The 27,584-nt window shown below is 32.9% G+C and overlaps 4 protein-coding genes across 4 annotated transcripts; all 4 read right to left on the bottom strand.

The window, feature by feature from the left end:
• Positions 1-165: 165 nt before the first annotated feature.
• On the bottom strand, positions 166-3,766 carry LOC123924341 (26S proteasome non-ATPase regulatory subunit 7 homolog A). The gene is made up of 10 exons (XM_045977202.1): positions 3,437-3,766; positions 3,252-3,344; positions 3,050-3,131; positions 1,984-2,080; positions 1,741-1,816; positions 1,506-1,564; positions 1,277-1,399; positions 958-1,015; positions 783-868; positions 166-452 (listed from the first exon to the last, which is right to left on the bottom strand). The coding sequence occupies exons 1-10, from the start codon at positions 3,621-3,623 to the stop codon at positions 381-383; spliced, it is 933 nt and encodes a 310-aa protein (XP_045833158.1). The 5' UTR covers positions 3,624-3,766; the 3' UTR covers positions 166-380.
• A 4,097-nt stretch (positions 3,767-7,863) lies between these two features.
• LOC123920455 (WUSCHEL-related homeobox 5-like) lies at positions 7,864-9,314 on the bottom strand. Its single transcript, XM_045972707.1, has 2 exons — positions 8,938-9,314; positions 7,864-8,245 (listed from the first exon to the last, which is right to left on the bottom strand). The coding sequence occupies exons 1-2, from the start codon at positions 9,272-9,274 to the stop codon at positions 8,037-8,039; spliced, it is 546 nt and encodes a 181-aa protein (XP_045828663.1). The 5' UTR covers positions 9,275-9,314; the 3' UTR covers positions 7,864-8,036.
• Positions 9,315-15,529: 6,215 nt separating this feature from the next.
• Positions 15,530-19,387, bottom strand: LOC123920454 (eukaryotic translation initiation factor 3 subunit F-like). Its single transcript, XM_045972706.1, has 6 exons — positions 19,082-19,387; positions 17,992-18,071; positions 17,650-17,879; positions 16,217-16,338; positions 16,027-16,140; positions 15,530-15,886 (listed from the first exon to the last, which is right to left on the bottom strand). The coding sequence occupies exons 1-6, from the start codon at positions 19,298-19,300 to the stop codon at positions 15,797-15,799; spliced, it is 855 nt and encodes a 284-aa protein (XP_045828662.1). The 5' UTR covers positions 19,301-19,387; the 3' UTR covers positions 15,530-15,796.
• Positions 19,388-24,493: 5,106 nt separating this feature from the next.
• On the bottom strand, positions 24,494-27,171 carry LOC123920452 (probable aquaporin PIP-type 7a). Its single transcript, XM_045972705.1, has 4 exons — positions 26,730-27,171; positions 25,397-25,695; positions 25,008-25,148; positions 24,494-24,875 (listed from the first exon to the last, which is right to left on the bottom strand). The coding sequence occupies exons 1-4, from the start codon at positions 27,064-27,066 to the stop codon at positions 24,783-24,785; spliced, it is 870 nt and encodes a 289-aa protein (XP_045828661.1). The 5' UTR covers positions 27,067-27,171; the 3' UTR covers positions 24,494-24,782.
• Between the last annotated feature and the right edge of the window lie 413 nt (positions 27,172-27,584).

The following is a 27,584-nucleotide window of genomic DNA, read 5'->3' as shown; positions in this document are numbered from 1 at the left end:
GAACTCATGTTGAAAGCTATCAGTTCAGCAGATGCAAGGCATCAACAAAACCAATGAGAATAAAGATCAGTTCAGATATGAATCCTACTAACAATAGTAAAAAATAGATATTTATCTTCAACGGTTGAGTTAAGCTACTAGATAATCAAAAACAAAAAGCAGCAATAAAATTAAAATACATAATATAGAATCACGAGCGAAAGCAATGTTACATGTATTCCTTGAGTTAAAAGATCATTGTGCCATATTACATGTATTTCATTAAACCATGAAGAAAAACTCAGGAGTGGCCGGAAAGGTGTCAGTTGGCTTGGCCCATGTATTGATCATATTAAATAACAGTGCCCTTCGAACTCCAAGTATCACACGCCTCTCAAATCTCAACTTCCTCCTGTACTAGGTACAGGCACTGATTTTGAGTCTTCAGCCCTTTCATGTTCTTTGTTGAGCATCTAAAATGATAATTCATATGTTAAGAAACATAAATCACATTAATGGTTTCAAATGTTTCACTTGACAAGCATATCACATTTAACAATGGCCTATATACTAAACTTCAACATAATTGAAAGCAATTTCAACAAATCAACCCAAATTACTCAACTGAAGCTCAAGAAACAAAGCATGGTAAAACTCTGAAGGAGTACTAAGTTAAAATTTGCTGACATTTCTAAAATTGTAACTGTAACAATATAGTAACAACTGCTAAATATAAATCCAAAATCGGGAGACACCAATAACAAATACTAGCAGCAATGCATGATTCAATAGTGCAATCTCACCTTGTTGTTAATCAAGTTGTGAAGTGCAATTACACTTCTGATGAGAGACGACAGGTATATTACTAGCATCATATCATTCGTTTTCACTGCACAATGAGGACAAGGATCAACAATCTAGAAAGGAAATTGCATAACACTATAAAATTCATATTTAACATTAAGTCAAATTCTTAACCTGCAAAAGCCTTGATCAAATCAGTGACATTAAGATTTGGAAGCAGGTTGAATACGTCCTAGCAAAATAAAACAAGACATGGTGAAACACAATAATAGAGTAAACCCACCAAAAAAACACACTGAAGAAGCACAAATCTGATCCTTTCAAGTAATTAGTAGTATTTTAGTCGCTAAAGTCAAGTGACTGATTTAAAATCCAGTTTTGAATTTAATTAAACACTGTGAAGTTGATAAGCAGAAAATATATCAACGTAAATTCCTGGACCATTTGTCTAACAACAAGAGAATCATCAATTACATAGATTATGGAAACCAACCTGCAAATGGTACAGGATCTCATGGTTCAAGGGAAGCTTTTCATCAATGACAAGGTCAAGATAACTTCTTATCTCTTTGAGTCTTGCATCCAAACCCTTCAAGGCTGTGAGTTTTGCACTTACCTACATGACATTGTCGGAAATTTATACATCATTAGGGGAAGGACAACAAAACCAAAACCAACTAGAATGGAATCAATGTATAAAAAGAAGTATAAACAAAAGGCACCTCTGTTGCAAGGGTGCTAATGGTTGTATCCTTCACATCTCTGAGCAAGTGTTCCACTCCTGCACAAGGGAAAGAAGAAAATAAACTTATAAGATAACATGTTTAGAGTTTTTAGACTATCAAGAACCATGTGGATAGGATTCAAAGAGATTCGGCATTAATTAAAAAAGATTAAAATTAAACCAAAAAAAGAAAGCAAAAAGAAAACCCAGCAGCTCCACATTCCATCCCATACCTATTTCCTCAACTTCATGAGCAGCAATTTCCGATTGCACATGCACAAAGACCTTTTGGCTTTTCTGAGTTGCATTCTACAATCAAAACAAACCAACTGTCAGCTCCTACATTCAACGATTAAGTGTCAAGCAAACACTAACAGCTTTGATCACATAAAGCAGAGTGATTGTGACAACACGCAATATAAATAAAATCACAAGTACAAAATTTCAAAGAAAGATAAAGGGTACTTCAGTCCAACCTCTTTAACCTCTTCAACAGCATAGTAAGCTTTTGTAGGAATTCCCAACTCCTTAGGTTCAACGTCAATTATAACCAAAACAGGATTTGGAACATAGCTGCAACAACCCAAAAATTGATATGAACGTTAATAAGAGGTATACAAACAACAACAACCAAGTCTTATCCGACAAAATGGGGTCGGCTACATGGATCAAACAACGCTATACTGTTCTATCATATAACATATATGTATCAAACTCATTAATCTCTAGATCTTTCTTAATAGTTTCTCTTATATGTCTTCCTCTATCTCTAGTGAATTGACTACCCTCCATCTGATCTACTCTCCTTACTACAAAACCTACATGTCTTCTCTGTAAATGCCCAAGTCACCTAAGCCGAGTTTCCACAATCTTTTTTACGATAGGTGGTGCTACCGCAACTCTCTCCTTAGTGTTGTTATTTTTAAATTCTAATCCTATCCCGTCTAGTCTTACCACACATCCAACACTACATCCTCATCTATGCTACACTAACCTTTTAAGAGGTATACAAACAACATCTATAACTATGTTGTTAATCTCGGATAGCGGCGCGTAGCGCCGACCCCAAAAATGCTATAGCGGGTAGCGGAAACGCTATTCACCTGCAAATAGCGGAAAGCGGACCTATAACATAGCGGACCTATAGCATAGCGGGGAGGGGGTCTGCCGCTACGAAAATGCTATTCACCTGCAAATAGCGGAAAGCGGACCTATAGCATAGCGGGGAGGGGGGTCTGCCTATGCTATCCCGCTATAGCGCCGCTATTAACATCATAGATCTATAATGTTGTGTTATATCATGTCTACAACCAATTGTTAACTCTTAGGTTACAAGTAAATGTCATGCGCATGTTCTTATTCTTAATTTTCCATTTGAATATAACTATGCTACAATAGAAACACCTCACTCAACAAAACTATACTACTTATAGAGTCATAGCTATAAAAAAGAAAATACACCAAAGCATAAGCTCCTAATTGCAATAATAAACAAAAGATTGAAACACAGCCATATTGTGGATTTAAGGTTAAGAAACATACTCATTGAATAAACCATGAATATCAAGGTCGTTTTCTCTCAATTTTGGTCCAGTACTATACCACCCCACAACATGCTCCTTAGCTGCAACAAACAAAAAAATTGATCAATAACAAAAAAAAAAAAAAAAACATATCTTTAATTACATCTAATTTCAAATCCTAAAAACAGAAAAATAGTTAAAATAACAATAACATTCCATACCATTGATTCTCTTAAACATAGAGAACATTGATTCATGATAATTATGATCAAGAAACCAAATGCTAGGATCCTTATCATCTTCTTCAAATGGAACTGTTCAAAGCAATCAACAATTGAGTTAGTTTTTGTTATTGTAATGAAAATTGAAAATTTGAAATTGCAAAATTGAAATTGAAAAAACGAACCGGCATAGCTGTTGGTGATATCAACGGTGCCTTTGAAAGATGAACCGAGCAAAACACCGACGACACGTTTGCGAGTGTCTTTGGCGACTCTGTTGTAGTTATCGACTATGCTAAGCAAAACTAAAGGATGAACTACAACTTTCTCTATCGCTCTCCATGAAATTTGTTGGGTCTTTATCACATCCATTGTTCTTGTGATTTTGATTTCAAACCCTAATTTTTGTTCTCTGTGAATCGATGAATGAATAATCGAAGTTTCTCTTTGTTTATTTCTTCTTTGTGATTCCGATCTCACCTAAACCCTTTCAATTGAAATAAGAATTTATTTTCTTTTGGTTTTGGGCTTTATAGGTATATATAGCCCAGCCGATCAGCCCAAATCTTGTTGGGCCCAATTAATGGAAAATCATGTTTAAGGACTCTTTTTTCGACCAAAATATATGATTTTTTTTTTGTGTTTATAGACGAAATGTCAAATACAATTGAAACTCACACAGACTGAGTTCTGGGATTTGAATCCAAGTGAATATGTTCAATTTAGCAACATCAGTATTGTCAGTTGATTGAACTCGGATGATTATATTCAGCATAACAATATTGACATTATCGGTTGAACTAAAATTTATAGACTATTTTTTTTTGTCTAAAAAATATAATATGAAACCTTGTTTGAGTTGAGTTTTTTTTTTTTTTTTTAAGTACAAAAGAGGATTGGAGATCTTTTTTTTTGGTACATGTAGAAGAAACAAAAAAAAAAAAAAACTATCTAGAAAAGAAAGGATTGGAGACCCTTTGAGTTTGAGTTTGAGTTTGATGGTTTATTTCTGTACTTAATGTTTTTCGACATTAAACTCCGAAATTGATATTTTGATTTAGAAAACTCTAAACATAGACTTTTTACTTAAAGGAACTGAAATAAATTCACACGTGGAATGTTAATTCCTAGGGATAGTGTTAGGTTCACATTCACGTACACTATCGAATCTCAATGCTAGTGTATTGATTAACGACTCGAGGAATCGGAGGTTGATGAATACATTAGATCTCTTGTCGTGCTCTGGACACGGACACGTATGTGAACGACAGGTGAGAGCATATTTTAAATTTAAAAAGTATACAATCGATAAAGAGTTTGCATTAGAAAAGTAGTTAACAATATCTAATCCCAATAGCTTTGTCTCTGTGTTATTTCTTGCTGAATTTATATGTGTTGTGAGTTTGGATGTTTATAAACAAATTACTTGCTTTATACTTAAAACAATATTAATTGTTGAATGTCACCGATATTGCACCAGTCCCCGTGAATACGATGTAAAAATACTTTTGTACTTCAATAAGCACACAAGCTGACTCTTCTACAAACAAGTGAATCGATGTCTCCTCCTATGAATGTTATCACTCCAACACAAGAAGAACAACAAGCACCTAACTCATCAATACTTTTGTTCTCAGCCACAAAATCGCTGCGCGAGCTTCTCTCAACAATCTCACCTCAAGCTTCTCCGTTCTCGTCCCTCCAAACACCTTTTTGTTTCGATTTCGTCTCAAGCTTATTATTATTTTTTATTTATGATTTACTCTCAAGCTTCTTTGTTTCGATTTACTCTCATCTCAAGAGTTGCTCATGTGATTTTTGATTTCTGATTATGGAAGATGTCATGTAGTATTGATATTAATAATTAATAATAATATAACATTTATAAACAAGCTTGACTTCTTCATTGTTGCTAAAGATTGCATGCTTTTATATAATGATGAGAAAGAGAAGCTAAAGAGCATATTGTCTGCAAATAAACAAATGGTTTCTCTTACCACCGATTGTTGGACATCGGTACAAAATTTGAATTACATGGTTGTAGCTTGTCATTACATTGATGAGGGGTGGGTGTTGAATAAAAAAAATATTGAGTTTTAATTTGATTTCATATCATAAGGGGGAAACAATTGGTAAGGGTTTAGAGGCATGCTTGAAAGAATGGGGGATTAAAAAAGTTTGTTGTGTAACTGTTGATAATACAAGTGCTAATAATGTTTCACTGGATCCTTAAATTAATCCAACAGTTTGAAAAAAAAAAAAGTTAGATAATAGGAGGATGAACAATTTAAGGATTAATTTAAGCTAAATTTCTCCAATTGTTTATCCAATTTAAGGATCAATTCTTTATCCAATTGTGTCTTTCACCGTTTCTATTTTGTGATATTAAGCAAGAGCTGAGGTTTTTTAAGGTGAAAGAAAAGAGTAGTGCTGCATTTAAATTAATATAATATACCGTTGTTAAAGAATAAAGATGGAATTAGTAGTAGTAGATCAGAATAATTATCAAAATCTTTTTCTTATATTTTGCTTCATATTATAAACGAAACATCATGATATGTGATTAAATGAGGTACTGTAAAAAAAAATTAGGTACCGTAAAAAAAAATAGGTAGGAACAAAACACATGTAAAATAAAATAAATAATAATCGATCGTTATTTGGTCCAGTGGTGATTGATGTTGGACTTGGTAGGAAGGATCACTGTTCGATCCCCCGCAACTGCGATGCGATCGGGGGGAACTGACCTAAAAAAAATATTATACGGTGTAGTGAGTCAGATAATAGTGAATTTGAAGGTGTTAATTTAGGCTTTTTTCTTCTAAACTACTCTCTTTATAATTTGAGGGTATTTATCCATCAACCAATGAAAACAAGTTATATGTATTGTATCTTTTTCATTTTTTATGTTCATTATGTGTTGAATGAGTACATACGATTTCAAGGTCATCCATAAATCATCTTGTATTTGCACAAATAATTTGCATATCATCGTAGTAGAATATTCACACATAAATGTCTGCGAGCTTAGCACAATTGACAAAGATATCGTATATATTATGCAGGAACCGGTCTCTTCTCCTCCAAAACCTCCAAACCAAACAGCCCCTAATATAACAAATGTTCAAAAGATTATTGCACATTTTCTTTTCTCCTGCACATGACTTGCTAACTTCATTTCACGTGAACGTGAGTGAAAGTACTTTTTTTTAAAAAAAAATGTCGTTATCTAGTTCAAGGACCGACAACTAATTCGAAGGGACCAATCCGACCGTCCACTTGCGGGGATCTCGTTTAAAGTCAGAGTATTTTTTTCTATATGGACTAACCCACCGAAATTGACACCAAATAAAATCAAACTTGAGACCTAAATCGGAGCACACTCCAAGGTCCCGAGCCAACACCAGTAGGTTAACCCAACTTATCTCCATAATTAATCCAAATTACCTCTTTCTACGAAACAAAATTAGGATCAAGTCGTGAATAACAAGATGTGACATTCCCCAACTTAGATAGATACCTAGTAATGTTTTTGAAGTATACACATTATATTGTTTTTATGTGTGAATATGGTTCAAGATATTCAAATATTTGTAAACGTACCCAAGGTATGACTAATTTGTAATGTAGACTAAAGTAATCTTCAAGTATGCTTTCCAAGGTGAGACATGTTATGTGACTGTGAGGATTGTCTCTTGCTTATAAACATTCATTCAGGCCATCTCACAACCGATGTGAGACTCTTAACACCCCCCTCACGCCCAGCATTATTAGGCTTGGTGCGTGGATATAAACGGTATGTGGCCCGATAGCGGAAACCTGATAACAGGTGGCCCAATAGATCGTGGAGAGGCTCTGATACCATCTTAGAATTGGGTATTGGGTCTAACTCATCCTTACAAAACCGGCTTGTAAGGTGAGGATTGCCTCTGATATATAAACACTTATTCAGGTCATCTCGCAACTGATGTGGGACTTCTTAACAAACCCCTCACGCCCTGCACTATTGGGCTTGGTGCGTGGATATAAACGGTGGGTTGCCCGATAGCGGAAACCTGATCACAGGTGGCCCAACGGATCGTGGAGAGGCTCTGATACCATCTTTGTAATGAGTATTGGGTCCAACTCATCCTTACAAAACCGATTTGTAAAGTAAAAATTGTCTCTTGCTTATAAACATTCATTCAGGTCATCTCGCAACCGTTGTGGGACTCTTAACAATAATTAGAATCCCAATTCTTCTTTATATTCAATATCCAAATACAATCTTATCCAACATATAATATACTAAATTACATAAGGCATGCAATATAATATGAAGGCATATTTTTTTTGTCATATGAATTTTCACCGTCGTTAGGGATAACTAATTTCTGTCGGAAAATCAGTGAAGCATATAATTATTAGGTAAGTTCTTCCCCTCTCAACTGAATTTTTTCCATACGCAGCTGCCAATAATCGAACATTTGACCACCTATTTAAGGGGCTCAAGACGTTTACTACCTGAACCATTTATTTATTGTTGGTAGAATATCAAGGTATTTTTGTTTGGTATATAGATGAAATGACAGGCCATTAGAAATTCATGCACACAAACTGAAGGGATTGAGATTCGACATTTCTGTCGGTTCAGCTATGATTCGTAGTCAAATATCAAGGCATTTAATTATAACATTTCCGTTAATGAGAGGCTAATCACTAGGTAAATATTAATTTTAAAGCTACATCCATGATAGTCCTAAACATTTTTCAGTAATATAATCAAAAAAGTGATTTGAGTCTCTTTTACACAAAGCTCAACCGCAAGTCTAATGGTGGATGCTCCATTTGTTCTCCCATTGTACATGTGTATGCAAACATTGTATTATTTTCCATGCATTCATTTATATGCATATTCAGCTTCTCTGATGGTTCTGATTCACCAAATGAGTTCAATGGAAAAAGCTCAAGAGTCTCAATCACCCTATCAGGCTCTGAGTACATCTCAACAAACCCTGCAATATGAAAAGAAAAGAAATATCATAGACATATAATTAGTCATCATCACAAGCTTATTATAATGAAGTTTCATATGGTTATTGAATAAACATGCATAAGAAAATTTTCAAGGACTTACTTCACCCTTATTTAGTTAGTAGCAATAGTACTATATCTTTCCTGCATTTTAAATTGATATCTAGTTTGACAAAATCATAGCGTGCAATTTTGATTTTGGCAAAAGTTACATTTAAGGTCCGGTTTGATCTTCAAAATGTAAGTACTAAACAGAACAACACAGGATATATAAAGTTTAAGGCATTGAATACATTTTGACATGTACGATCTTTGATGGACAAAAAGTTATTTTGATATTTTAAACAACTTGTGCACGATCGTGGTTAAGTGGAGGAACAAAAATTTCCCTTAGCCCCAATTTGTCCAGTCTCATAAACAGCTTTAAAATCAAACACCGTACAACTGAAATTATCATGTTCAGTTCCTTATTTTTTTAATAGAACAAATGCACCCTTAAAAGCTTTAACAAAATCATACTATTTTTTTTAATAGCATTATAAATTTATAATATTACTTTCGTTAAATTCACTGTGATTTCAAACATGTACATAATATATTACATACTAATAGAAATATTGATTTTAAACCAAAAATGAAACAAAACTAAATGAGTAAATTATTTGTAACTTACTTTGTGTTGAAGCATTGATAGAGTTGTGATCTCTATGAATGAAGACATCCTTGTCATCATCAAAAGAAACCTTCCTACGTTTTTGTCTTTCCCGAGCTTTATGATTTTGAAACCAATAGAACACATTCTTGCTCTCAATCTTACCATAAAAACTAAGTTGATTGGATATTTTTTGAATTTGATCAGTGCTTGGAGTTCTGAGCCCTGCTCTGAAAAGTTCAGTCAGAAGTTTAACTTGTTCTGTTGTTGGATTCCAACGTCCACACTTTGTGCCACTGCTGCTCCCACTTTTACTTCCAGATGATCTCATGCAAAAGCCTGACATGCTCTCTTCCATATTTCAGTATTTTTAGAATTTTAGTATTTGTTACAATGATTCTCTTACTATGATGAACTTAACACTTATATGAAACTTATTTCAATCCGTGTGCATTTATATAATACTAGTACATAAAGGCACAATGGAAGCATGCTTGCTAGGTTTGCAAATAAAAAAAAAAATGTAGACAGGTATATTCCTTATTAGTGGTCCCATGTTCAATAGCACATACAGAGGAGTTGAAGTATCGCGTTAAATGATATTGTCATTAACGTGGATAAACCACAATATTATTTAACACAATATTTCAACATCTCTAACTGTACTATTTGACGGATGGTCTATTTTGACGTATGTGAAACTGGCAAAATAAATCATCCGTCAAATAACATATTTAGATGTGTTGAAATATCGTGTTAAATGATATTGTGGCCTATCTACGTTGGTGACAGAGCATTTTACATTGAAGCAATTTAAATCAGGGACTTTTTTGTCTAAATTCTTTAAACTTTTGCATAGAATGAGGTACTCATTCTGGTCACATTTATAAACAAAATCTATTTTTTAAATTTATATATTGAATAATCTATATACTCTCTAAAATTTACAAATCTGTAAGTGAAATATATAAGGGTCATGCTAACCGGTGCCCCCGGGGCACTGGTTAAGGAAACCAAGATTAGAAAGTTTTGAAAAAAAAATAATACTTTTTAAACTTTCGAGAAGTTGGCTGCACAAATTCCAATACCAAATTACTATTTTTACATCCTTAACTAGTGTCCCGGGGACACTGTTTAGCATTTTCCAATATATAATTATATACGATTGATTGTGATTTATCCGCTATGTATAACATTTTCCACTTTCAAGTGTATATCATAATTAAAGTATATAAAAGGTAAACTCAACTACATAGACTATTCAACAATCGAATAATCTATAATACTGACACAAATCTCATATACTCTACGTTCTGTCTGCTTTGAATTTAGGGAATGTGAGGCACTATTATATGTGGATTTGATCGGTTTCATATTCTCAAAAGGAGACATTGTTCAACGTTTTGGTCTTGGAACAAAGACTATATTAGTTTCACTAATTGAAGTTAAACTCCTAGATTTAATGTTTTTTAATTTCCTCGAGTTCATATACTAAGACACAACACAATGTGTTTTTCAGTAAAGCGTGCACTTACTCCCATGATTGTACTATTCTACTATGTTGGTGTAATTTTCATTGTCTTATGTCTTATCTTTTATGCTTAGTGCTTTGACACCATACATATAAGATTGATCCCATTATTCAATCAAGACGTGTGAGTTAAGACAAATTTTGTTTTTAAAAATAAGTTGTTGTCCGCTAAAGTTCATATACAAATGGTTTAAAGTTGTTATAATTAATTTGTATTTTATTCTTTGAAGAGAAGGAGTATTATAACTTAAGATTGAATTAAGTGGTTAAGGTGATCTTGTATCGAACATATTTTAGTTAATGAAATATTATGAGCAATCTTTCGTAAAAAAAATGGTTAATGAATTTTATCAAAGAAAGAATTGATTGGAAGAATTCAAAAACAGTGAAACAAGAAACATGTAGTTGTAATTATTCATTAAAAATAAAAAATAATATGAAGAACTTGGTCAGAGGTAAATATATTCTCTGCCAAAATATTTTTAATTAATATTTAGAGAGCTGTTATTTAGACACAAAAAAGTATAGACAAAAGATGGACATGTTCTTATTTACACATGTTGCACGCAAATTGATGCCAAAAAAATATTTAAAAATTTTGAAACCGTATTTTTGTCACATTTTTGTCGGTATTTTGTGTTGAATTATCATTTCTCTAATATTTAATATGCACCCATTTTAAGGAAGAAAGAAATATTTAAGTTTGAGGGGTATGAATAACGATAAATTGGTTCATGTGATAAGAGATTTATGCCTCTTAAATATAATAAATGGTTATAAGTTCAATTTTTAACTCTTGTGAATGAAAACTATTCTGTTGAGAAAAAAAAATTCATCTCATATATACTCTAAAAAGATAATATGATAACATCATTTGGCAAATTAATTGAGAAAATATAACATGATAATACACCATTTTCAATAAATTTAGATTTATAAAACAAAATGAAAAATGTTTAGAAAAATTATAAGAGTATCCTAAAAGTACAAGTCATAAAAAGAAATTAAATTTAAAAAAAAAAATTGAAACATAAAAAGCATCCACATATGAACATGTATTACTTCTTGAATAGATGTTTTACTTACTTGCAATTGGTTTTCTTAGATTTGTCATACCCTACAAAAGTATTTGAAATATGATTTGAAGACTAGAGTCGATCGATCATGTGTTATAAAAATATCATCAGTCATAGTATAGACTCATGATATTGATTTAATTTTCAATTATGAAACTTGGGGGACAATCTTGTGTCTCTTCTTTTTTTTTTTTCCCATTTTGTTTGTTTTGGTTCATGTTCATTTTTTCTTATTATTGACCGATAGAATATGTCGACCAAGTTGAAGAATATTGTATTTTTCATATTTATTTATTTTAAATAAATGATAATTACTTACTAAATGTATATTGTGATGATAATTATTTACTAAGCAAAAATTGGACTTTTATTATGTCTCTCAGTTTTTTTTAGTAGTTATCCATAATGAGTGAGTAGTTAAGGTTTGCATGTTCAAATAATTTTGTGATAGACAGAACTTATATATATTAATGAAGTGCAATTATTTTTGTTTTGGTTTCATAAGCCTGTAGTCTCTTTTAGTAAAATTTAAAGGAGAATGTTAACGGATTTCGATAATCTCATACTCTTTCTCTCATGTTTCCATTTAACATCAATCTCAATTATTCATTATTTTTTTTCTCTTTTCAAAACTATTTTCTTTTCCTTCTTTATGAATCACCACCTTAGATGAGAAACAAAGAGAGGACAGCACCAAAAGAACATGAGAGGGTCCAAATTCGAATGTTAACATGTGACTTTAAAACACATATTAATAAAATAAATATTTTTTATTGAAACTTATGCATTCAACTCTTATATGAATTCTTTAGGGCACATGTTAGTGATTCAAAAAATGAAATATTTTATCATAATTCATGTATCTAATTCATTTTTTAAACTTGGTCACAAATTAATTATACAAAATTTGTTAGAATCTTTCTGCTTTTGGATTCTTAACAAGACCCATATAATCCCTTTAAATAGTGAGGCAGTACTTAAATTAGGACAAAGAAATTAGCAACAGGTAATCACAAAAAAACAGTCCACATTCTTTCATGCACTTTCTACAATTCCCAAAGATCTTCAACTATTCACTAATGTCATTTTGTCTCTTGAAACTTGACATGGCATTGGATTATACTAGGTTTTGTTTGTCTTGCCTGCTCTAACTTCTACGTCTTTTGGACAGAAGCCGTTGAGTTTACATGTTACTCAAACTTTAAAAATAAGCATTAAGCAACCTAAAATCTTAAATTTGATTATATTTTATAAGTAAAATCTTAAAGCAGTTTGATGATATAAAATATAAACATTATTTATTCCTAAAATATCATTTAATTAACTTTTATTCCTAAAACTTTGACATTATTTACACACAACCGAGTAAAAACCCAAATAAAAATATTCATTATAATAATATCAACATTATTAATTGAGTTAGGTCTTATGAACTATAGTAAATTATTTTATTCTTATGAAACAACTTTCTAGAAAAGGTATTTAATTTGGAGAATAATATTATTTTTATAAATACACCTAGAAGATTAATGAAATTATTTACACACAACCTTAAAGTTTTGTTCTTTATATTATTCAAAATTAGAGGGAGTATGTTATGTTAGGCAGCTATCCACATTCTACAAAGAACTAAGAATTAATTTGTTATTAGATTGAGGAGAAACACTTGCTTAGGCACACTTATTTAGATTGAGGGCCAATTCTATTCTGCACGAGTATGACATGTCTCTTCGTTACGTATACATTTGATTTTTATCATTGAATCAATAAATCACACTAGATATGATGTGTCTTACTGATCTAAGAGTAAAAAAATACAATTTATATGGTGCAAGACAATTTTGTTTGTGCATATTAAACAGAGCCTAGACTGAAATGCTGAAAGCGCATCAAATTTGGTTTGTTGAATGTTACTATCACTAATATATATTATAATAATTACATATGAACAAAATGTATCACTAATTGTTTATTGGATGAAATTGATGAATTTTTTTTTGTGGTGTTATAAAGTAACAGAGAAAAAAGATAAAAAAAAGAAATAAATAGAAACTAAGTTCCAAAGCAGACGGTGGACAATTTCAGTGGGCAGAGCACCTCGAATGTAATCCCTCATTTGCCATAAAATCTGCGCATATATTTTGTTCGCTAAGAACATGCGCTAGTGTAGTGCTACCAATCTCATGCAAATCATCAATAATATGAAGGATGTCCGTAGCATAAATGTGCAATTGTCCCGTCCAACATTAGCCAATTCAACAATTTTCAAGTAATCGCTCTCACAAACAATGTTATTATAACCTTTATTAAATTGATTAGTATTTCACCATTTATGTGAAATTTATTTCTACAATTGTGAGAGCCACTTGCCATTATTCTTTATTTTTGGGATTTTGGTTAGGTTGGTTTAGTCATTAAAGCATCTCTCGCAGCCTAACTTAAAAATAACATAATTAAGGTATATGAATGATTTGAAGAACAAAACTAAGGGTTTTGACAAAAGAACCTTACCTTTAGCTAGCTTCCTATGTCTTTTTGTAATTGTCCAAGTATCTAAGAAGTGCGTACTGTTTGCTTCATGAAAAGAAGAAATTAAATCTAAGAAAACAAAAGGTGTTTTAGTGTGCATTGTTATAGGATAGTGATTAAGAAGTCCAATGCTAGAAATGGAATGAAAGAAACAACCTTTTTCCTTATCTTCCGTGTCTTTTACTACTTTCTTGTTTCCACCACTTTTGTCGCTACTTTTTTAAGAATACTACCTACTATGCGGAAGATTAATTATTAAAAATTAGATTAAGCATGCACTTGGCTTAATGGTATTTGGTATCATATTGCATATTGGTTATTGCATGCACCACTTAAATAAAGAGAATTGGAATAGGTTTATGTTAGTTAGCTAGTGTTAGATACAACAAACACATAATATACGATCCTTATATTATGGATGTGCTTTTTTGAGTCATGACAAAAAGACAGAATAACAGTGATTGTTCGATTTATATATGTTGATCATGGCCATTAGCAACAGTCAAACATTCCGTCCACTTTTACGCTGTTATTGTTTTGTTACATTGGTTTCTTGGGCTAGTTGGGATCTAGCTAGCTAAGGTAAATGTGTTTGAGACACCGACACCGTCGAACATTAAAAGTGGACATAATTCCCGGTCAAGATTAGAACCATGGTTAGCGATTAACTCCTTCTACTGAACTCAACTCTTGTCACACTGTCGAAAATGGAGACCTATTTGTTGATAGTTTTGGCATGTAATAATAATTTTAAAACAAGTTTATCTTATAACTTTTGTCATTGTCGACTCCAATGGTGGACACTCATGTCTTTGGTAGTATCTCTCCTAAGGAGAATATTTGGTTGAAACTCATTAGGGAGATAACTATTTGGCTCCTCCAATGGAGGCTCATTCATCATTGTAACTATTTGATTTGATGCTCAATCTTAAGGATGCATATTATAGAAATCCTCTCATAGTGCACATTTAGTATTGATAGATTATAATTAGATATAAAGTTATTAGTGAGACCTATAAGTTGTTGAATTGGACAGATGAAATGCTAATGGGATATTTAGGATGAAAATATAAAAACAAGTGATAAGTAATGAGTACTAAGATAACCTATTTAAGCACTCAATTGAAAATAGCTAGGTTGGACATGCCCCTAGGTCGATCATTTCTGCCATTCTTGTGTCCAGTTTCAAATAGGTTTCTAAAGAAAAAAAGGTTGGTCCATCCATAACTTCTTTAGACTACTGTCCCCGGCTTCCTGCATTCTCTGATTCATACAAATACTTGCGAAGCACTCCCGCACTCACAAAAACAGGATCCAAGAAGTAGGTCATCATATTTCCCAAACAATACAAAGATTTTGTCCTATAATAAAGCAACAAGTACTTAAGTAGTGGTCAGACTCTGGCATCCCTTCTAAGATCCCACCAAAATTAACTCATATATCCTTATTCATGTGTTGCATAATTCAGAAAAGTGTGTAGGATGAGAATAACTATTTAGCATTGCATAGCCAAAGATTGCAGACAAAAGGAACCTAATTTTTCAAAGATGACATTAGATATTACATAAGTTAAGTCCGTGAACCACTACAAAGCAACCTCGAACCAAAAAACCAAAATTACCTACTCAACAAAAAGTGCATTATGTTGGTATTAAAAAATTACAAAATACTGATATTCCAAGTTTCGGGAAATATCACATAATGACGACTTCCCTAAGCAAAATTGTATTTGTTCACGATACAATCATAGAATCTGAGCAGCCGTGTTCAATTTTTCAGCCAGGCTGAGCTGTGTCCTTGTGATGCTAGATAAGTATAGCATGAGCAAATGATCCTGAAAATCATTAAACACTCGTCAGCCCCAAAACCCTTAGAAGACGTGTTCATAAACCAAGAATATAAGAAACTGTTTTGACGGCCAAAAGAATTATTCTCATATCAGTCCACTACAACATATCCCAAAACCAAATTTACCTCCAAGCTGTCATCCACAAGCTTATGAAAAGCCGAGGAGGGGATTTTGGGGAGGGAACCTACAGCATCTGATATACATTTCCCAATTTTGTTGTCTGGATCAACACGCCCTTCCTGTCATGAGAGAAAAAAGTTGAATACAACAAAACAAATAGCAAAATGAATAGAAAAAGCAATCCCAGCAGCATACCACCACATCATCAACGTATTTGTAGGTGTCATCAATCAAAGCCAATAGATGTGTCATTGATGCTTCCATCCCTTCTAATTCAGATGGGATTTTATCAACATAAGTTGACTTCAGATTATCAACTGTAAATGCGAGAAGTTAACACAAATCAGGCTTTTAATCATTCAAGTCAAAGAACATTTGTGTTCCATTATAGGCATCTCAAAGCCACAAATTATACTGATACAACACTGATGATAGCTTTGATTGTCAAAAATAAAACACTGTTGATAGCTTTCTTCCATGATAAAATGGTATATAAATACGACTCAATGAATAGAAAACTTAACTATAGATGTGATATTTATATGCATCCTATTTTGCATGAACTCGATCACTATCTAAACTAAGAGGCATTCCTCTCTAGACACAAGACACTATCTTCTATACACGATGACAATTATTAACACAGAGGAGAACAGAGAGGAAAGGTGGCTATGAAATTATTCTTATAATAAAACCAAGGGAAAAAAACAAAGAAGAAAACATGAATACAGCAAAACAACTCAAAACTGATTTAAAAGAGACCACATGTCTTCTTACACCATCAGGAATCCAAACATCTAATTTTAATCTAAAGGAACTTCAATCTGAAATACCAAAAAATATAATGTCCGCAATGCACCACATTCTAACAAAACACTGTATATTGTCATAAATTTGGGATTCATTCCAAAGGTAATTATACTAGTCATCAAAAACTGGTCCAAGAACATGGGAACAACACAAACATATTACTCGGGATCATGATGATCTCTCTCAGCCATCAAAGTTTACTTTTTTGTGGAAAAAGATTAAAATATAACGACAAAATATGACATGTCCGATTTCAACTGCAGTACACCTTGTGCATATCCAAAAACCAAGGCTGCAGATGATCTAAGTCCCATTATTTACAAGAAAATGAACATCCAGGCTTTCAGGAAATCGTCATTTCACACGGGCAAGGTGGTCAAAATCAAGATCCTGCCCAGGCTCAGAAAGGGATCATAGAATCATAAATCAGGACATCGTAATACGGATAGTAAGATCCTACGATTTCTTCCTCACACGCCAGGCATTCTTGGATATGATGATGCAAAAGGGAGTCTAGATTAGCTCTTTTGGCAAAGTACGAGGATATCTAGATTATGTGTGCAAGAGCTAAAACCAAGTCACTGCCAAAATACTTCTGATCAGGAAAGATTTTCTTAAAAACCTAACCTAGAGCAATATCACCAATTGGTCAATTAAAAGAAAATTTGAAGAACTACTCTCTTCGGATGCATCCCTGAATGAGTTGATGAAAGCAAGCAAATAACTTCTCTGCAACTATTTTATAGAAGAAAACAAATAGAGCTTGTAAAAAAACAGAAACAAACATATAATAAAGATGAAATCCAAACAATACATACATCCAATGCGTTCAGCTTCAACCATACGAAGATCCAAAGGAATTTCTTGAAACTGTGCAGCAATTTGCTGGTCTCCAAGAGATAAATTGTTTGAAACATATGCTTTTATGGTGCCCTCTCCATTTGCAAATCCTGTATCGACAGTCAAATGTATGGGGTTGGATACTTCTCGAGAATAAAAGTCATGGATTAATGCACTGCCACCAGTTACTCCAAGACCAGTTGAATACCTGCATGAAGTAACCAAACTTATCAATTATCCTCACAGAACTTTAAAATTTTAACTTAAGTTCAACAGGAATTTTTATATTTATACAATAAGTTTCAAAGAATTGGACTTACCATCCAACTATAACTTCCTTGGGATTCACTTTTTGGTGGGATAGTAACATATTCTGGTGGTACTCAATATCCAAAAGAACCTATAAGAAAATATAAATGAAAATTAGACAAGTTTTTTCAACCTTTTTATTTTGAGACAACCGAAATATGCAATTTTGTTCATTTTCATAAGCAACAGATGGACCAATATTGAAAAAGTAAGACTGTAAATCTCACTAATTTAATCGACAACGAGGATCAATTGTGAAGCATACTATTCTTCTCAAGTAATAAACAACTTATCAATGCAGTGTATGTATATACATGCTACCCGATATTTTTACAATTAGAGTTAGTTTCTAAATTAACTTTATCATTTTCCTTAAGAAATGCATACAGTTCAGCATCATAATTGTTTTTCATAAAAACAATTAACCCTACTTGAGGACAGAACTGCTGTAGTTAGAGATAAAAAACGTTGTCTATTTTCCCTTCTAAAGGGAAAATAGTTCTTGAATACACAAAGAATTAGGAACCTATTAGGGATTGACTTATTTGAGTGTATCTAGTAACATGGACACTTATCATCTAGTCTTACCACACATCCAACGCAACAAGTATCTGCCATCAAATATACTATTTTATTTTCTAGATATCAACTTATCAACAATTTATGTATATTGATCCACCACATTTCATTTAAAATTAGAGTTCCTAAACTAGAACTTTGCATTTATTTCAATTGGCGGGCGAGTTCATGATTTTTTTTTTACTTTCACCACCAGTTTAATCTAGTTTGGGGTCAGTTCTGTTGCGGGAATCGAACCGTGGTCCTCCCTACCAAGTTCAGCCTCAATCACCACTGAACCAACTAACATTGGTGACGGCATTATTTTTGTTCATGCTCCAAAGTGAAGTTTTTTCCAAAATCGCAGTAATAATCTACACAGTTCAGCTTCACTCGTTTGTTGCTTCTTATAAGTTATAACTACAATTTGAAATGTTAATTTCTCTATCTTAAAATCTAGGTTAGTTTCGAACAATGAATGCACTTCTACAACGAAACATTGATAATTAGCGTGAACATAAAGCTGAGGAATATGTAGAAGACCTGATCACCGATCTCGTTGTGAAGATCGGCGTATGAATTACGGATATCAACGGTTCCGTCAGGAAGAACGGAACCGAGTAGTGTTCCGATGACGCGCTCTGCTTGGTCAGGACGACGGACATAGGAATCACAGATGTTGAAGATAACGAGAGGATGAACTTTTCCGGATAAGGTCTTTGAAGACGAGAATTGCAACACTGTGCGGTTACTTGCCGCCATTTTTGGTGCCTCGGTTTAGCTGGTTCACGCGACGCACCAAGCAAGGAGTGTGAGGAAGAAACCGTAAGAATCAATCTCGTGTGGGTCACCACCGTACCGAGAGGGTTAGGGTTTTTTATATGGGCCTATGTAGGCCCATAGGCTTCACTGGGCCGAAATCGTATAGTTTGACTTACACCCCTTTTTACTAGACTATTACTTGTCACCCTGCTCATTTTCTCACGCCTCCTACGAATTTACTCACTTAGGTAGTGGATACCACCAAAAACACGCTACCTTTATAATATCCGATACTTAATTAGAGGATAGCATTTTTAAAAAAAAATTCATTTTTATAACGTCCTCTACTTAAATAGCAGAAGGGTAAAAATGAAAACGCGTAGGGCGCGCGAGAAACAGGTAGGGCGGCAAAAATAAATCTTTTTTTACTAAACATACGCTTTTGGTGAAAGATAATTAAATTTAAATAAAATTGTGAAGTAGAGTAATTATTTATTTCATCATCAGTTACATCACACCACACACAAGGTATTGTACGCTTCCGATTGTGTGTGAGCTTTCGCAATTTTATCCTTAATAAAAGGTAGCACATCGTTAGAGTGATTAAAGTGAGCATTGTATCATTGTAAAAAAAAAAAAAAAAAGTGAGCATATTCTCATTTTGACTACACCCATTTCGGGTCCTTTGTGGAATAAGGTTACTCAATACCTTATCTCTATTTTCAATATCGCGGTGAAAAACTTGCCATCTGCATGGGCTCGACAAATTTTTTTAGTAAAGAATGTATTCTCTCAAATTTTTTTCTCTCTCAATTTTCACATTTCAGTCATTAATCAAATTTTCTCCATTTCTTTTAAATATTATTTTATATTTATAATTTAATGGTCTAAAATGCCCACATTATTTTCTCAAATTCTTTTTCTACTTGAAAGAATCTTTTCTCCATCTTATGAATGTAATTAGATTTAGAAACTCACAATTATTACTTCAAATGAATATATTGTATTATTTTTCTAAAAACATACGATGAAACATAATAATGATCCAAAAAAAATAGGCGAAGAATGCAATTTTTTACAAATTTAGTAGCATAACAGATAAATTTGAGAGAGAGAAAATAGAACCAAAATACAGCTCAAAATAAGACATCACTACTAAGAACTACAAAACAAATCAAGCCAGCTAGTTGTACAAAAACACAAAGAGTAAAAACATCCCAGCAAAGGAGCTTGTGAAAAGTGGGGATGTTTTTAAAGACCCCACCCACAATATATACATTTAATTTAACATTACTTATATAATTACATTATTATATATGACTGTATATAATGTACTAAGATGGTGTAACACATGTATAAATATTTTAGTAGTTTATCAAAAAATAAAACAAAGGAGATGTGAAAGATTAGAAATAACCTATAGAGCATGTACCAAAAAAAAAAAGAAGAAAGAAATAACCTATAGAGCAAAATAATCACTTATCCAAAGATCCAGGGGGAACATATATGTCACACGCAATTAAAACTCACTCAAGAAAAAAAAGAAAAAACTGTGTGCATTGTTCTTGATTAGAAGATTAATCTCATAATAAACTCAAAAGACAGCAGAAATAGCTAAAGTTCGTAATTTATTTTCAAGGGATGTAGTGGAGAGCATTCTTGCGACACCTCTTGTGGGCTCGGTTAGGGAGGATAAAGTGGTATGGGAGGAGGGGAGGAGGAAAAGAATGGGTGCTATTCTGTGAAATCCGACTATAAGCTAGTTATGCGTCATATTATACGTAGTGACAAGTATCATGTGGCGGGTAACTGGAATATGGTATATGGAAAGCTCAAGCCCCGCACAAAGCTTGTCATTTACTTTGGCGTTTATGTAGAGGATGTCTTCCAACACGTTATTGTTTGTTACAAAGGCGAGTGGAATGTAGTCTCAACTGTCCCATGTGTGATGAAGAGATTGAGGATGAGCTTCATGTGTTCTTCAACTGCACAGTAGCTCGGGACAATTCGTGTGCAGCTGGTCTTTCTTCAGTTTTACATAACATCGCGTATCAGCAAACTAATGCTATGGATCGCATTTTCGCTTTGTGCAGCAACGAGAATAGTGATATTGTTGGAAGAGTGGCTATGTTACTCTGGTGCATTTGGCACAATCGTAATGATAAAAATTGGAATGACAATGTTCAGATGCCGAGCCAAATCGATAAACAGGCCTTTGATGCTTGGCGTGATTGGTATTCGGTTCATAAACTACAGTGTAACACCGAGAGTATGGCTACAGAACCAAGTCTATTAAGGTGGGTAAAACCAAATCAAGGCTGGGTAAAATGCAACGTTGATGTTGCTTTCGTTACTGGCTCACGGAAAACCTTGGTGGGATTGTGTTTTCGTGATAGTAATGGTCAGTTCATGGCTGGTATGACACACTAGCAGCCTACTATTATGTCAACTTTAAAGGGTGAAGCATGGGCTTTACTGTTAGCTATGAATGAAGCTAGACATAAAGGATTAGATCGAGTTCAATTTGAAAGTGATTCGAAGATGTTGGTCGATGTTATTCACATGAAGCATAGAGGTCATTCTGAGTTTCTTTCAATTGTGCATGATATTGTTATTTTTATGTCGTCTTTTCTAAACTTTGAGGTTAAGTCTGTTAGGAGGCAAGCGAATTTGGTTGCTCATACTCTTGCTAGGGCAACCAATTCTTGAGCTAACTTCCATAGATTTGAGATGATTCTCTTATATATTAAACCTTTAATAATTAATGATATGCGTTTGTTTGATTAAAAAAAAAAATTGCATAAATAATTTTTCCTACAAACTATATCCATGTGGCGAAAAACATAAAACAACTATTGACTGGTAGTGTGGTGATAGCGACAATATCCATGTGATAAGTTAGCTATAACATCTTGTGTTAAAAAAAAAAAGTTAGCTATAAATAACATCATTCATTTACTTTCAAATAGTATTAAACAGCTCTTTGATTAGAGGCAATAATTCTAAAACAATAAAAATTAATTAGCAAATGTGAGCTGGTGATAAGTTTGACAAGTATTCTACTAGTATTATCATTATCATTAAAAAGGCATCACCAAATTATTTATGTTATCCTAATCTCAACAATTAGTATTTTTTAACAAAGTGACATGCACATGTAAAAACTCAAATTAAACACACATTAAGAATAGTGGATTTGAATCTAAATAACCACATAAAATATACAACATTTACAAAAAGAAAAAAAAAACTAATCACCACATATTTTTATTTGCAGACAAAGTGACAAACATCACTCAAATTTACACACACAATTGTAAAGTTTTAAACTCAATCTCAATTTTGACAAAAAAAAAAAAAAAAAAACTCGATCTCAATAAAAATATTGAATTTAACAATATTGATATTATCATTAAATTAGCCTTACGGACTAATGACCACACTTTAACTCCACTAAAAAATGAAAATTAGTATTATTTTATTATGATAAGCAAATAAATTCGATCTTTCCTGTGATCATTGTTCAATTAATAGAAATACTATATTTAATATGCAGAGTCAAAATTCGAACACATAATCTCCCAATTATTTACCAAGGTAAATTTTTAACCGATAAACTATTTGACTAAAAAATTTACCTGATGAAGCAACAAAACCAAATTGTACTAAGGTACTAATTTTTTTTTCTTGCGGTATGATGAAAAATCATTATACATTGTACAACACGAAATCCATTAATGATGAATGGGATGGTCTCATGTTAGTGTTAGCCTGTTAGGTAACAACAACGCCCCCACCTAACTCAACTCCCCTTTCCTCACGATCCCTCCCCTAATTTGAAATTTCAATACCATAACAAGTGATAACAAACGCAAGTGTAGATAAAGAAACTCAAAAATTGCTTTTTAAATTTCCATGTGTCTCCCAAACCGTCCAAAAATCCCAAAATACCCTCGATTTTGGTCTGAGTATCGTTCGGTATATACGAACCGAAGGATAAAATTTCAGTTTGTAACTATCGAAAGCGTGTTTTATTGCTATCTTAGGGCGCAAAATCAGGAAAAACTCAATTTCGGTAGGTTGGTACCGAAAACACTAACGTTCGGTAGGGTTGTACCGAACACGCTAACGTTCGGTAGGTTTGTACCAAACAAGCTAACGTTCGGTTCGTGCGAACCGAAATTGTCTAATATACTAGCAGAAACCCAAAACCTTCATCATTTGCGTCAAAACATTTTGCAAGGAGAGCATAGGGCGATTTCGAGGGTTTCTATCACAAATTGAGGGTTTCATCAGTAGAACAACGATTTCACTATGCTAATCCTTCCATTTCACTCTGCTAATCCTCGAAAGCAATCTTACAAGTAAGATTTCAAACTCATCTCTCTCATTTTCTTGCTTTTTATTCTGTTGTTGATTTTGATTTGATTATGTTCGTGTTTTCTGTCACCTAGGCTATATAGGGTCACTTCGGTAACTGCAGACCGAACCGAAGCGTTTTCGGTTCGTAAGTACCAAAACATTAAAAAAAAACAATTTTCGGTTCGTAACTACCGAACACATGTTTTATAGCCTCTGGCCCATACGTTTTCCCCGCGTAGCAATATTTCGGGTTATAGGAGACGAAATCACATAGGTTCGGGTTTCATGTACCGAATGGTTTTTTTCAAGGGCAAAACGGTCAACACGAGGGGTTTGGGAGAAGAATAGGGGGGGTCAAAAAAGCAATTTTCAAGAAACTCAAACTGGAATTGGAAAAAACGTCGATGGAACATGATGAAAAATATGGTACCTCAGAGTGTTGTTTTTGAAGTGAATAGTTAAAATACTACCCTAAAATTTTTGAAGTGTCAAATAATTTTTTGAAATTGAGTGACACTTATCAAATTGTCCCTATGTGGTAATGACGTGACTGTTAACTACACACTTGACATATGCTAATGTGACGTCACATCATAGAGGTAATTGATCATGATACAAGTTACGAGGATACAATTGACTACAAGTTATAAAATTATGATGTTAATTGAATGAAATTTAATTTGCGTCAATTATGCCACTGTGACGCAACGTTATATTGGCAAATGTCACATATACATTTAACGACCATGTCATCACCACAGACGGAATAAACAGAGATAGAGGTATTTGACATTTTGAAATTTTCATGAAGATATTTGACGAATTTTACAATTTCAATGAGATATTCGGCTATTCACTCTTTATTTTTTATTTAGCGATTTGGCAAAATACACAATCACGAGATTTGTTCCATTATGCAACACACATGCTACACCTTAATAATCATAATCATCATCATAAATTCATAATAACATTACACATTTACATACAAGTTACCAAATACAACACTTGAAATTTCAAAAATAAAAAGGATGATATATAAGATTAAACGGATCATAATGATGATTATGAAACGAAACCCACAAACATGTCTTGATTGATCACAAACCGTTTGATTCGATTACTTAGACTTGAAAGGAATGGCTCTGATTACAACTTGGTGGTAGAGTGCTGCTAGAGCTGCTCCAATAAATGGTCCCACCCAGAAAATCCACTGTATTAAATAAATCAATGAACACACGAGAAAAACTAGTTAGAAGATTCAAAAATTAAATAAATAAATTTGCAACATAAATAAATAAAAAAAAAAAAGAGGAAATTAATTCATTATAAATTTTCAACTTACGTGATCATTCCAACCAATGTCCTTGTTGAAGATAATTGCAGCACCAAGACTACGAGCAGGGTTAATACCAGTTCCAGTAATTGGGATAGTGGCCAAATGAACCAAGAACACAGCAAACCCAATAGGCAAAGGTGCCAAAATCTACTCATAAAATAAGCCACAAATTTAATTAGTTTTTTTTTTTTTTTTACAATATGCAATTAGTTAGTATTGATGTAAAAATTAATATTTTCATAGATTAAATATTTTTATTCATAGTGGGTATGTCAGAATCACGGTGACTCAACGTAATTTTGCAAAAACCATTGAGCATAGTTTTTTAAAAAATCACCGTAGATCACTGTGATTCTCGTATATAGAATGTTATTTATTTTTAGGAGGGGACTTACAGGGACATGAGAGTCTCTGGCGCTACGTTTAGCATCAGTGGCTGAGAAAACGGTGTAAACAAGAATGAAAGTGCCAACAATTTCAGCACCAAGACCATCACCTTTAGTGTAACCAGGAGCAACAAAGTTAGCACCACCGTTTAGATCTCCATATCTTTGTTTACCTTCAAAACCTTTCACTACACCAGCACCACAAATAGCACCTAACACTTGCATCACCATGTAGAATAGTGCCCTTGTCAAGGACAACTTCCTTGCCAAAAATAGTCCAAATGTCACCGCTGGATTTATGTGACCCCCTGCATCACACATAATTTTAGTCTTGTTAGAAAATTTATGGAACAAATTGACTAACTTGTACATATGAAGACTAAATCATTTTAGACCAAAATTGACTAATAAAAGCTAGATTCAAAGACCAAACTAACATTAGATGCATTTAAGTGCATATTTCGGACCGTTAACTTAATTATGAGTCATGCTAACTAGTGTCTTCCCGAGATACTAGTTAATTAGTGCATCCTTAATTAGTATCTCATATTTTGAATATTTCGAAGTTGACTACATAAATTTTAAGATAACATAAATTTTAAGATAGTTTTACTATATTTACAATTGTTTCTTACTTTCTTATGACATTTGTTAACATTTTCCTTAGTCGATTATAAAAGTGTCTTATATTTAAAGATAAAAAGTTACTAGACACTTGATAGCCATCAAGTGCAAATACCCGAGTTCCAACTTGAAATTCCCAGGTCCTAAGTACATATTGGTACACATATAATTACATTTAATTCCTTTTATTTTACCAAATTATTATGAATATTTATCCTTCAATTTATTTATTTTTATTATTAATATGTCATTATCATTTTTTTGAAGGAAATATGTCATTATCATGTTAGGCGTGTTAGTGTTGTCACTACCACATAGTTTATGTTATTCTTTGTGTTTAGCTCTATGTGAGCTTATCTCAATTCCACAATAAACTACTACTATATATACTATGAATTTCTTATTACTATTACTATCATCAACTTAATTAAATATATTTAATTTAATTCCTATAAAATTAAAATTTCTTAAGATAATTTTTTACATAAATTTTATTCCATTTTAGTCTCTATTAAAAAATTAAAATCAAAATTGATAAGAAATTATGAATAACCATAAAAATTATAAATTAGAGAAAAAAAACATATTTAACCTTTATTATTAATTTTATTGTTATTTGATCGAAAGAGACTTGAAAACAATTATGATAGAACTAGTCCTCTAATCAGATTAAACTTAGGTGAAAGCATAATAAAAAATAGTTAGCTAAGAAATATACCAGAGATTCCAGCAGTACAATAAACAAGAGCAAAGATCATGCCACCAAAAGCCCAAGCAATTCCTTGAATTCCAACAGTCTTACATTTGGAATCAGCTCTAACAACACCCATAACAGTTAAAACCGTTATATAAAGAAAAAGAAAAGTAGCAATAAACTCAGCTATTCCAGCTCTATAAAAAGACCATGAAGTCAGCTCCGACGGCTCAAAAAACGGCGCCGGAGGTGGCTCCTGATAGTCTTTTGGCTCGTCTTGGCTTTGAGCTGCTATACCAAGTGGCTGTCTTTCTGGGAATTTGTTGGCTCCCAAAGACACATCCTGTTCCTTAGCTTCCATGTTCTTTTTGCTAGTTCTAGATTGTTGTTGTGTTGTGTTGTGTTGGGTTTGTGAGTGATGTGAGTGAAGAGATAAGAAGCGGATTTATAACGTGAGAATTGGTTTGAGTTAATGGAAGTGTGTGTGGGTCCTAGTTTGCGTATTATGTTGAGTTTTTTAATGTTTTTGTGGATAGGGACCATTTTAGGGGGTTATCCTAGCTGGCGTGATTCTAACTACTTTGGGTAAGACCTACCCATGTTCCGCGCAATACTGGAGCGTGTTGTCAGAATTTTTTTTATAAGGAACGTAAGTTGTTAGTATTACAATCTTATTTAGTTTTTTTTTACAGGATTTGAGTCCTGAATTCCTGCTCCTTAATTCTTAACTCAACTAGTTTAATCAAGTTACCTTGTGAAAATTGAATTTATCTCCTCTGAAGGGAGTGATTTAGTCATGCAAACTTAATTAAATTGGTAAATTATTACTCCATCCGTTTTAAAATGTAAGTCACTTTGAGAAAAAAAATTGTACCAAAT

The sequence above is a fragment of the Trifolium pratense genome, linkage group LG4 (genome assembly GCF_020283565.1).
Source record: "Trifolium pratense cultivar HEN17-A07 linkage group LG4, ARS_RC_1.1, whole genome shotgun sequence".
In the NCBI taxonomy this organism is placed as follows: Eukaryota; Viridiplantae; Streptophyta; class Magnoliopsida; order Fabales; family Fabaceae; genus Trifolium; species Trifolium pratense.
This window is presented reverse-complemented; position numbering and strand designations above follow the sequence as displayed.

Coding starts and splice junctions, on each gene's coding strand:
- LOC123920452 (XM_045972705.1), bottom strand. CDS start 27,066: ATGGAAGCTAAGGAACAGGATGTGTCTTTGGGAGCCAACAAATTCCCA. Junction 25,696..26,729: donor TTGTACTGCTGGAATCTCTG/GTATATTTCTTA, acceptor TGTGTGATGCAG/GGGGTCACATAAATCCAGCG. Junction 25,149..25,396: donor CCAGAGACTCTCATGTCCCT/GTAAGTCCCCTC, acceptor TTTTATGAGTAG/ATTTTGGCACCTTTGCCTAT.
- LOC123920454 (XM_045972706.1), bottom strand. CDS start 19,300: ATGGCGGCAAGTAACCGCACAGTGTTGCAATTCTCGTCTTCAAAGACC. Junction 17,880..17,991: donor AAGGAAGTTATAGTTGGATG/GTAAGTCCAATT, acceptor TACTTCATGCAG/GTATTCAACTGGTCTTGGAG. Junction 16,339..17,649: donor TGAAGCTGAACGCATTGGAT/GTATGTATTGTT, acceptor TCGCATTTACAG/TTGATAATCTGAAGTCAACT.
- LOC123924341 (XM_045977202.1), bottom strand. CDS start 3,623: ATGGATGTGATAAAGACCCAACAAATTTCATGGAGAGCGATAGAGAAA. Junction 2,081..3,049: donor ATTCATGGTTTATTCAATGA/GTATGTTTCTTA, acceptor GGGTTGTTGCAG/CTATGTTCCAAATCCTGTTT. Junction 1,565..1,740: donor TCATGAAGTTGAGGAAATAG/GTATGGGATGGA, acceptor TCCCTTGTGCAG/GAGTGGAACACTTGCTCAGA.
- LOC123920455 (XM_045972707.1), bottom strand. CDS start 9,274: ATGGAAGAGAGCATGTCAGGCTTTTGCATGAGATCATCTGGAAGTAAA. Junction 8,246..8,937: donor TATCAATGCTTCAACACAAA/GTAAGTTACAAA, acceptor TTCATATTGCAG/GGTTTGTTGAGATGTACTCA.